This window comes from Myotis lucifugus, unplaced genomic scaffold (assembly GCF_000147115.1).
Source record: "Myotis lucifugus unplaced genomic scaffold, Myoluc2.0 scaffold_36, whole genome shotgun sequence".
In the NCBI taxonomy this organism is placed as follows: Eukaryota; Metazoa; Chordata; class Mammalia; order Chiroptera; family Vespertilionidae; genus Myotis; species Myotis lucifugus.
Window position 1 is genome coordinate 5221999 of NW_005871084.1, and position 12358 is coordinate 5234356.

General features: G+C 33.9%; 1 protein-coding gene across 6 annotated transcripts in view; it reads left to right on the forward strand.

Moving 5' to 3' along the window:
* Nucleotides 1–12358, forward strand: part of KIAA1468 (KIAA1468 ortholog) — a 100048-nt gene that overhangs the window by 35294 nt on the left and 52396 nt on the right. For 5 of the 6 annotated variants that reach the window (XR_002828884.1, XR_002828883.1, XM_006087162.3 and 2 more), the window contains exons 9-11: nt 588–663; nt 2135–2230; nt 11714–11826. Coding sequence is in view for 4 of the 6 variants with exons in the window: in XM_006087162.3 (XP_006087224.1) it covers nt 588–663; nt 2135–2230; nt 11714–11826 (285 nt within the window). In the remaining 2 variants the exon portion in view is untranslated. Of the gene's footprint in view, nt 1–587; nt 664–2134; nt 2231–11713; nt 11827–12358 lie in introns of those variants that run through there. The other variant, XM_023752649.1, reaches the window with a different exon arrangement.

Sequence of the window (12358 nt, forward strand, 5' to 3'; positions counted from 1 at the left end):
TTTTACAAATACTACTATGGATGAAGACCAATCTTGTTTTAAAAACATAAATAGGCTAATATTTTCAATTACAAAAAAAAATACTTTAAAATATACCATGAATGTTGAATGAGGTTCTTCTTCACTTACCTAAAATTTTACTTCTTTTATTCTCTAACATTAAGGTTTATTGTTATCACCGTATAGATCTGCAAAACTTTAGTTCCTCTTGGCCACACACCAGATCAACCTTTATATCCATTGTTAACCTTCTGGGACCATCAAAAACTGGGGAGAAAAAAGTTCTCATTTTGCGATATTTTCTATAGTCATTCACCTGCTATACTACCTCAGGTTTGATCCACTGGCATTTATGGGCTGTACATTCACATACAATCAAGCTATTTTAAGATCAGTGGTTATTGCTGATTCCCCCTACCCCCCTGGATAATTCTGCAGTGAGGTATCTTTCAAGTCATTGGTGGCTGAGAAATCCATTTAACATTTGTAGGGTAGGATTAACACAGTAATGAGAGTTATAACATGTTACTTTCTCCTTAAATACCAGTGGTAACAATGTCCTCTTTTCATCCAATATTTTCTTCTAGGAAGTTGTCTCCTGCTTTCCACCAAGCACTACTCTCTTTTTGTCGAATGTCAGCAGATAGTCGTTTAGGATCAGAGGTAAATTGCACCATATATATATATTTTTTATTTAAATATATATTTTTATTGATTTCAGAGAGGAAGAGAGAGGAATAGAGAGATAGAAACATCAATGATGAGAGAGAATCATTGATTGGCTGCCTCCTGCACGCCCCCCACGGAGGACCAAGCCCGCAACCCGGGCATGTGCCCTTGACCGGAATCAAACCTGGGACCCTTCAGTCCACAGACTGACGCTGTATCCACTGAGCCAGACCAGCTAGGGCTGCACCATATATTCTTGCAACCGTCTTAAAACATTCAGTTTTTCTTAGCATTTCATTCAAAAACAGCTGTGATAAGACTATTTCAAATGCAAATCTATTATTTAAAATAATGCTTTAAGAAATAGTTCCTAAAATATTTAACTTTTAAGGGAGGTAGTTGATTACTTCTATTTTTTGGATTAAAGCTTTGTTTAGTGTTAAAGTGATTTTTTGCAGTCTATTTTTAATTTGTTATGTCTAACATATGGTTATGTGCCTCTCTTTGGTATAATTCAGAAAACCAATGTAACTGTACATATTGTTTATATTTCATTTATTTTTAGATTACTCCATTATTTTTATTTCACTAGGAATGATTGTCTTTGCTGAGTTCATTAACTTTCAGATTAGTTTTCTTCAGGTGCGTTATAATAGCTGTTGTAGACTCATCTGGAGAGGGTATTTGATATTTTTTTTTCTCCTATCTTTATACTTACCTCTCCCTTTCTAGCTGTTTTATAGTTGATTCCACTTGACCTCTCCTAGGCTTCTGTCCCACAATGTCATTAAGAATACAAAAGAGCTGGAGGGTGGTTTGGTTGCGTGATTCTAGCAATCCTTATTGTAAGGTTAGCCTCCTTGGGCCTTCTCTTGTATGCAGCTTCATTATACAAACTGTCTCCTTAGGCAAAGATTATAGCTTTATTGGCATCTTTTCAAGAACAAAAGAAAAACTATTGAAGCTACATCCCTGCTTGTTCCCAGAACTGAAGCATTTTTGTCTTCATCCTTGCATCTTACTGCTTTTTGATCCATTCATGTTTATCTTGTTTGGGAACACAATTGTTATTGTTTACCATCATCATCATCATAAGTTATCATTTTGGATGTGTGTTTGGGACAGAGGTGGCAAGGTTGTTTTTTTTGTTTGTTTGTTTTTAATATATATTTTATTGATTTTTTACAGAGAGGAAGGGAGAGGGATAGAGAGTTAGAAACATCGTTGAGAGAGAAACATTGATCAGCTGCTTCCTGCACACTCCCTACTGGGAATGTGCCCGCAACCCAGGTACATGCCCTTGACCGGAATCGAACCTGGGACCTTTCAGTCCGCAGGCCGAAGCTCTATCCACTGAGCCAAACCGGCTAGAGCGAGGTGGCAAGGTTTAAAGCATGAACTTTAAGTACCATCATGCAAAGAAGTTCTCCACTGTCATTATTTATCAATTCTTTTCGTTTTCTAGGTGTCTCGGATTGCAGACAGTGAACAAAGTGTCATGTTAATGCTGGGACGCTGCCTACCACACATTGTTCCTAACGTGCTATTAGCAAAGAGAGAGGTGAGACACATAAAAATATTTCATCCTAGTAATCTCATCATATTGTCCATTCTTTGTCATTTTGATGTTTGGTGTTATGTTTTTATTTTGTTAAAGTCTATTACTTGCAATCATATTCTTACTTTTGTGCATGCATCTCTGCTCCTAGAGAATGGTTTTACACCTCTGTCAGGTGAGTTCAGTAAAACTGCATGGTATTCATGTTGTTTCAATTTTGCTTAAAGCATCATTAGCTTCTGCAACACTAACTATTACTGTAGGTCCATTTTGTGCCATGAACGCTGTCCATTTTTTATATTAGCAGTTAACTAATTAATCTCTGCTCTTGATATGATTGCTTGGTATGTCTACAGAAATAGACACTCTGTACTGAAAATTAACAGAGACTGAAAATGTATCTCTTTTCTTAAATGTATTTATAATTACCCATTATAAATATTAGTTTTATTGTCTTTGTTTGGCAATAACCACACTTGTCTTATGATGATGATAGGATAGTTATAATATTGACTACAATAACTTTGGAAAGTATCATTTTTGTTTTTCTTATAGCTAACCTGTTACTGACAAATGCTTTAAATATCCAAAATATAGTAGGAAGTATATTTTAGTGTACATAGGCTATGGCTATGTTTTGAGCCATAAGTACTGTAGAAAGTTATCTTTACAGTTATATTTAGCCATGAAAAGTTATTTGTAACCTCATTTAAATGACAGTAAATGATTTATTTGCAAACAAATTTACTTATTTGAATTATTAAGTTTATTAAATCAATGTCCAGTTTATAAAATATTTTATAAAAAATGGGTTAGGAATATTTTAGAATGTACCATATAATTTTCTTCTGTTATCTTCTTAATGTTTACCACTGATTTCAATCATAATTCATGGGACCTACAGTATGATAGGTACACAATGCATTGGCAAAACCCATATAGAGCTTATCCTTATCTGTTCAGCACAAGAAATTTGTACTGATCCTCAAGAAAAGTTATCTGTAGAGCTTTAGATTTTTTTATTCCTTTAGGTATTTTTCATTAAAAAAAAGATAAAATGGCTTTTCTTGCTGATGGTTTTATTTTACCTATAGTCATGAGATATTAATAAGCATGGAAGATTTTCTATGTCTTGAAGGATCAGTGTCCAATTTCAGATTGATTTGCAGTTCTGCCTGTCAAAATGCTGTTTGAGCTTTTCCTTTTTCAGCTTGTAACATAATCCATGCAATGCATTAATGTTTGCATCCCTTTTCTGTGTTTTTTTAATGTGATTTTTAAAATATCACAGAAACCTAATTGTTATGAGATGCAGTATAAGCTTTTTTATTTTTTCCTTTTTTATCATAAAATACTTTACCACTAAAAACTGATTGTACTGCATGAAGTATTTATAAACTTGCATCATCAGTAATCAGATATATATAAAATATATGTGCACATACATACACATGTACAAACATATTTTATTTGTGGTATAATGTTTACTTTCATGACTAATTTTAAGTTTTCTATATTTTAAAAAATATGTGCTTATAATTTCATGAAGAATTGATCATTTATCTTTGTTTATTGAATTATTTGTATCTCATTCTATTGTATCAGAAAATTTACCATTTATAGTATACCAAAGTTTTATTCCCTCAAAATTAAGTTGGTAAATAATGAAGTATAACTTGATTTGCTTTGAAGCCAATGCCAGGGCATCAAAGGACAAAATTTTTATTTCACTTTACCATTTGATATTGGATTACTTTTATTTAATATTTTACCTTAGTTCTTTAAATCTGTATTTTCAAAAAGGTCTTGTGATTGATGGATTAAATTTTGATTTCTAAAATTTTCTCAAGATTTATATATTTTCTTTCAGTATAAGCCTTTTTATTGGTATGTAAATACAATTAAAATATCCTTCAGTAAACCAATTGGTCATAGTAATATCCTAGCTAATTAAATAAATAAAACAAAACTTAAAAACCTGTTTTGTTAAGTTTTGATTAAGTTATATGTTTACATGGTTTAACATTATTTAAATATAATAAAGATATACAACAAAAACTATTCTTCTATCCCTGTGACACCATCCCATATGCAATAAATTTTATGAGTTTCTGATATATTCTTACCAGTTCTTTGCCCATTTTTTTAAATTGGATTGTCTTTGTTTTGGAGTTGTAAGATTTTTTTTTACAATTTTTGATATTAAGCCCATATCACATATATGATTTGTAAATATTTTCTGCCATCCTATAGGATGTCTTTCACATTCTTTTGTTGCCTATGTTTTTGGTGTCAAGTCTAAGAATTTGTTGCCATATCTGAGGTCAAGAATATTTACCTGCTTTTATGTTTTTTTTCTGATAGTTTGATAGCTTTAGCTCTCATATTTAGATCATTGATCCATTTTGAGTTATTTTTTATATATGAATAAGGCAGACAGTTCAACTTTATTCTTTTCCTATGGTTATCCAGTTGTCCCAACACCATTTGTTGAAGAGAAAATTGTTTCCCTATTTAATGGTCATGGCACCTTTAATAAAAATCAGTTGGCTGTACATCTTTGGATTTATTTCTGGACTGTTAGTTCTGTTCCATTGGTCTTTAAGTTTATTCTTATGCCTGTACTACACTTTTATTTACCACTAGAGACCCAGTGCATGAAATTTGTGCACAGTTAAAGTCCCTAGCGGCTGCCAGCCGGGGCCTCCCTTTGTTCTGTGCTGCACCCTGGTGGTCAGCGCTCGTCATAGTAAGTGATCAAACTCCCTGTGAGTCGAACTTCTGAGGGGGCACTTTGCATATTAGGCTTTTATATATATACTAGAGGCCCAGTGCACAAAAATTTGTGCACTTGGGGGGGTCCCTCATCCCAGCCTGTGCCCTCTCGCAGTCTGGGACCCCTCAGGGGATGTCCATCTGCTGGCTTAGGCCCACTCCCCGGGGGATCGGGTGAGGGGATGATGGCTGTTTGCAGGCTGGCCACAGCCCTTTCAGGGTGGGGGGTCCCGCTGGGATGCCTGGCCAGCCTGGGTGAGGGGCTGAGGGCCATTATTAGGCAGGCCACGGGCTGGAAGCAGGTATCTGGGATTTATTTATCTTCTATAATTGAAACTTTGTAGCTTTGAGCAGAGCTCAGGGCTGGCAGGGCAGGCAGGAAGTTTGGCTTCCTCCATTGCCAGGGGCAACCCAAGCCTCCTGCTCACTCCAGCTCCGTGGCCACCGCCATCTTAGTTGGGTTAATTTGCATATTTGCTCCTGATTGGCTGGTGGGCGTGGCTTGTGGGTATAGTGGAGGTACGTAAATTTGCATGTTTCTCTTTTATTAGATTAGATAGATAGTTTTGTGGTAAGTTGTGAAATTGGGAGCTATGAGTCCTCCAACTTTGTTTTCTTTTTCAATATTGTTAATTAATTTAAGGCCCCTTGCAGTTCCACCTGAATTTGATACTCGGCTTTTATTTCTGCAGTAATGGTCACTGGAATTTCTATATGGATTGTACTAAATCTGTAGACCACTTTGGGAGTATGGCCATTCTAACAGCATTAAGTGAACATGGAATTTTTTTCACTTTTTTATGTCTTTAATTACTTTTTGCAACATTTTGTGGTTTTCAGTGCACAAGTGTTTTTTAATATATTTTATTGATTTCAGAGAGAAAAGGAGAGGGAGAGTGAAATAGAGACATCACTGATAAGAGAGAATCATGGATCAGCTGCCTCCTGCATGACCCCTACTGGGAAGAATGGATCCCGCAACATTGGCATGTGCCCTGATTGGGAATTGAACTGTGACTTCCTGGTTCAGTCGATGCTTAGCCACTGAGCCACACTGGCTGAGCATCAGCACACAAGTTTTTCACTTAGTTAAATTCAATTCTAGGTATTTTATTCTTTTGCATGTTATTATAAATGGAATTGTTTCCTTAACTTCCTTTTCACATTGTTTATTGCTGGAACAAAATTGGTAATCATGTTGACTTGCAACTTTATTGAATTTGTTTATTAACTGTAATAGTTTTTTTGGTGGAGTCTGAGATTTTCTATACATAGAATCATGTTATCTGCAATTAGAGATAGTTTTGCTTCCTCCTTTCCAAAAACTCTTGCTTAATTGGTGTGGATAGGACTTCCAATTCAATGTTAAATAGCAGTGTTTTGAGAAAGCCGATAGTTATAAAATGGATAAGGTTGGTCCATCTTCTTACCTATCGTGTGTGTGTGTGTGTGTGTGTGTGTGTGTGTGTGTGAATTTTAGAAGTAAATAACATACTTTTTAGCAGTATCAGCTTTAAAGTCATCTAAGTATTTCAGTATTTCACTTATGCCTCCTAATGGTTGAGCCCTAGGAATTCTAGATATTCGTTATTCTAAGTATAGATATTTTAGCAGCCATTTAAGTGTAGAATTTTTCCAGAGGTGAGACTTTTCTGTGTTCTTTATTTTTTCTGTACACCAACAATCTGACAAGTTTCAACTGAAAATCTAAGTCAGTATTTGATTTTAAACTATAATTTGTTAATGCTTAATTCTTAGTCAAAGGATATATGGAAATTTTTTAAATAACAGCTATTTAAAATTTTTAACTGAAGCTTGAGTTATAGGAAATAATTTTAGTAGAACAGTGAACCATAATTCATTGGATTAATGTGTTCCTCTTCTAGAACTGTGGAATGTTGCTTCTTGACTATAATACTCAAAATGTTTTCCCTTGGCATCCTAGCTAAATATAATATTTCCTTTTCTGTTTTATTCCTTTCAGACCTTAGAGCCTTTATCTTATTAACATTTCCTTGCTTTTTTTTAATGTTACATTTTGCTTGATCTCATTTCCTATTTTATTTCTCCCTCACCTTCTAATTACATTGTTGTAGTTCCTTTAAGATTCTTTGTTTTCTTCTGATTCTATAATTTGAACATACATTAATTTTTATAAGACTAAGAAAGTTGAGTAAAAAAATGCATAAAATCTAATGACATTTACTATCTCTAAAATGATTTCTTTATTATCATTAGAAGTTAATTTGTTTTACTTGTGAAACCGAAAGAATTAAAATGCTTAAAGCCTTTTCTATTTAATCTATATAAAATTCCATGGGTAATCTAAGTTTTAAGGGGTGGAAAATTATTCATAAAGAGAACTAGCTTTGTCATTAAAATTGCAAAACTCAAAATAGTTAAAGCAAAAGTCATTTCCCTGAGTAACGTACAAATTACTAAACCTTTTAGATTAATGAATTTTAAAAGTCTTAGAATTATCTTTTCTAACATGCTAATAAAATGTTGAAAACCTTCTACAATATGATTACACTGATTTCCTCTCTAATGATCAGTAGGGGACTAATTTTATTTTTCACTTTAGTACACTTTTATTGAGTAATATCAAGTGCTAAAGCATGTTTTAAAATATTTAAGATTCCTGTTGCCTTGAAATAATGGACACAGCAACTTTTGGTGTCAAGGGAAAATACCAAAGCCATGGGTTTTTTTGTTTTTTTTTTTCACCATGGCTATTATTAACATGCGCCATTAAATCAAATATACTTAAGGATCTTTTCATGTGAAAAATTCTTACCCTTTATATATAATATCTAACATTGTATTCTCAGTACATTTCTTTTATGGTTAATCATTTAGACGTTTTTAAACCACTATCACCTTTTTTCCTGAAGGAAATTCATCTGCCACTTTTTAAATCTTTTATTCAGAATTATAAGGAAAGTTTTTTAAAACCACTACACTTCTTCAATTGGAGAAATGATACCAAAGGGAGAATATTGATTCAAATGTATAAATTTATGAATAGTGTGAAAATGGAAAATACAGAATAAATTCTGACATGGATATATTCACACTTCAGAGGCTTGAAAAAGTTGAATTCACAATCAGTAAATATGAGTATACTGCATAGCAGATACATACTTACAGAATTCATTATTTCAGGAGTGGTACAAATAGAAGTTGTAAATAAATAAATGAATGATAGAGAAATTAGGATAGCTGAAACCTGTCATAACTGGTTAAACACGATGGCTGTATCAGAGACAGACCTCTCTTTTCACTTTTTTTCTACCTTCACTTACTGGGCCTCTTGTCAGCTCTATGTTCCTTTAGGAGAAGGAGACAATCTGACATTATTTATACACTGATGCAAAACTGCCCTACCCATTAATGTGCCACTATGTACCCAGTTCTTCCTGGCATGGAATAATAACCAAAAATTATTGACAGTGACTTCCCAATATATTGTTATTTTGCCAGCAATAAATAAAAGCGGAGCGTCGGCCGGTGGACTGAAGGGTCCCGGGTTCAATTCTGGTCAAGGGCACATGCTGGGTTATGAGCTTGATCCCCACTAGGGGGCGTGCAGGAAGCAGCCAATCAATGATTCTCTCTCACCATTGATGTTTGTCCTTTCCTCTCTGAAAGCAATATATATATTTAAAAGCAGATGGCAGTATAAATTGTTACTACTTGTGATTCAGAAAAGTGAAAAGTATTTTTTTTGAAAGCCCTAAAATCACAATATTTTAGAGTTCAAGGGGACAAGCACTGGCAAGTGGTTTTCCTCCCATGTGTCAATTTGGATTGGTTGCTAATAGCTGCTGGTTGAGAAATACTTTGATAAGTGGTGTGTTGAGAAGGCTTTTTGAAGCCAACGTTTATCTCAGAAGGAAAAATTAACCATCTCATTAGCAGTAGAAAAGGAAATTACAGAATGTATGTGGAGTAGTCTCCATTTTGGCACTAATCTTAATTCCTATGATTCACTTAAGGAAACTAAAAATCAGAAAAGTGCCCTGGCTGGTTTGGCTCAGTGGATAGAGCATCGGACTGCGGACTGAAGGGTCCCAGGTTCGATTCCAGTCAAGGGCACATGCCCAGGTTGTGGGCTCGATCCCCAGTTTGAGGCATGTATGAGGCAGCCGATCAGTGGTTTTCTCTCATCATTGATGTTTCTGTCTCTCTCTCCCTCTCCCTTCCTCTCTGAAATCAAAAATATGTTTTAAAAAATAATAAAAATCAGAAAAGTTTGTGATTTTCATTAGGTTCTTTAGTAGTAAAGAGTAAATCAAGGTAGGAATTCTAGCTCTCAGTTCAATGTTCTTAGTTTAGCAGGTCTGCAGCCATATTTCAGTTATAGATTCTCTATATTCATGTACAACATAAACTTCCTCTTTGATTAAGGATCACTAAGCCTCGTGATTTAAAAAAAACACAAAAAGAAAAGAGAATGTAGACACCAGAATAAACAGCAACATAGTTATATTGGTATGCTGGTGTTTGAGCAGAAGAAGCTAAATATTGTACTACGTATTTAAACAATGTGAATGTATGTATTTGCAATTATAGTAAATATATTTTATAACTTTATTTTTAAAGAGGAATGCAATTAGAAGAAAATGGAACGAGATAATGTAATACTATATACAAGGTGGGACAAGAGTATGTTTACACTTATTTGTATGGAAAATAATATAGCAATTAATAAATAATAATATAAGAATAAACTCTGTTTGCCCTAGCCAGTTTTGCTCAGTGGATAGAGCATCAGCCTGTGGACTGAAGGGTCCCGGGTTCGATTCCCAGTCAAGGGCACATACCGGGTTGTGGGCTCGATCCCCAGTGGGGAGCCCCATCTCATCATTGACGTTTCTCTCTCTCCCTCTCACTTTCTCTCTGAAATAAATAAAAATATATTTTTTTAAAAAGGAATAAACTGTTTTACATACTCACAGCTGTAAATCTACTTTTGCCCTACTCTGTATGTAGAAATAATAGGAAAGTAGGAAGAAGAGTTAAGAAGAAGCAAGAAAACCCTCAGGAGAGACAGATCAGATAAGGGAAAGTACAAATAAAATTATTTAGGGCCTTGCTTGATTTTTAGTTGTTAAAATATTTTATCATTTTTTTAGTACCTTCTAGAATAACTACTTTTTCATCCTTAAGGGTCTACTCTCAGTGGGATATGCTGATGATACAATGTCTTTGTCCTCTCATTAGTATCATTGGCTGTTAGCAGCCTAAATGGAATACTCTAAAGATTAGGATAGTTTTGGGGATTAGTGGTCTCCTACCCCAATATTTTAAAAGGTTGTTTATTTTCTCCTTCAAAATCATGACTAATCCATCAAGTACCATATTAAGCCTCTGGTGAAAACATTACTTAACAATGTAGGATCCATAAATATATATACTCTCCTATTCCCAGTGCAAAATTATTTTTTCCAATTATTTATTTCTTTGACTTTTCAATTACTCACTAATCTAAAACATACAGGCATGCCTAAATAGAAAATGACAGAATAAATGCTTTAACTTCTCAAATTATTAGCTTTTCTTATCTATATCTTTGTACCTTCAATTTAAGATTTATACCAGGTAATTATAATTTTAAAATCCTATCTAATAAAACCCTAATATGCAAATCTACTGAACGGTGGAACAACCGCTTGCTGTGACACACACTGACCACCAGGTGGCATATGCTCAACGCAGGAGCTGTCCCCTGGTGAGTGTGCTCCCACAGGGGAGTGCTGATCAGCCAGAAGCCAGGCTGATGGCTGGCGAGTGCAGGGAGGTATATGGGAAAGAGAAATGGGAGTAGTAATCATTCTGCCCTTATTATATCATACTGATTTTTAAAAAATATTTGTAAAACATTATTTTTATAATTTAGAGGTTTTCTCTCCAAAAATATTTTATCACTTTTGGGCTTTTATTCTCATTATATTTGAAAATCCCTTCCAATATGAGAAACATTAATATCTTTTAAATACACTTTAGAAGTTTGTGTTACTTTAATTAAAATATGAAACAACTTTAATTTTCAAATATTTACTTGGAGAAGAGAAACTTGTATATTACTTACCTACAAAATATTGAATTTACTTCTGCATATTACACGTGCCACAAAAAAATTTATTTAAAATTTTTATTCAACATAAAATTTATTTCAACATTTCTATTAATACTCTGTAGTAGTACTGAGAGCATTCAATAGCTTTTTCTTTTCAATTAGATACCAGTTTGGTGCTAAGGATACAAAATGATTAATTATATCTAATATTAAGACATTATATTATACTTGTGGAAATGGGAAGAATTGTCTTTATTTTCTGTTATCTTTTTATGTTTTAGAATGTGGTTAACTTTTGCAAGTTTACTTTAAAAATACTTTCAAATTTAAAATTACTTTATCAGATTGTAGTAAGATGGCATGTTATCTAGTAGTAGACCTTTGGGAAGAGTACAGGATAAGAAAACAAGGTTAGTTGAATCTTGAGGAACTTAGTTACATTGTGATCAGCACCTTCTGCACAACCAACAAATATGTTTCATTGTTTTCTGTTGAAAATTAAAATGTTCTCTTTTGTATATTGAGGTTTAGTCCACTTTAAATGTCCATTTCAGAATACTCTGGAGAAAAGAAAGAATATTCTGCACTGCATTTTCACTTTGACTTTTTGCACCTTCATGTTTCTTTAGGAGTTGATCCCCCTCATACTGTGTACAGCATGCCTGCATCCTGAGCCTAAAGAGAGAGATCAGCTTCTTCACATACTTTTCAATTTGATCAAGAGGCCAGATGATGAGCAAAGGTCGGTATGGTGACTTCTTTAGGAAATAAATAAAAGGTTGACTTATTAATTTTCTTAATTTGGCATCAAAATTAGCCTTTTAATCTAATTGCCTTTTTTCTGTTTTAAAAAATGGAGGAAACATTGACTCTGTTCACAATGCTTTTCAGAGTTTTCACTCTTGTTATTCCAATTACTCACGTTGAATTTGTACACTTTTGTGTTACTTACCTTTGGACTTCTACTTGAAATGTTTATTTGCCTTTATCTTTCACATTTGAATTCTAAGAATGCCTAAATATTCACTCCATGGCCTCTTAATACTTGTGCTTTACAAGAAATAAAATATTTACTATATGAATCATTAGGCTCTCTGTAAACCAATAACGGTGTGGTTAAAGGGATACAGTGTTTTGTTTTGGTTTTGTTAGTCATGAGTTAGATGCCTTCAAGCAGGAATGTAGCAGAGAAATAAGTTATACTTGAATGTGGTGAGGGGCAGAGACACACATCAAGGTGACTTTCCAGAAGAAAGGAGAATGGGATTTGATCA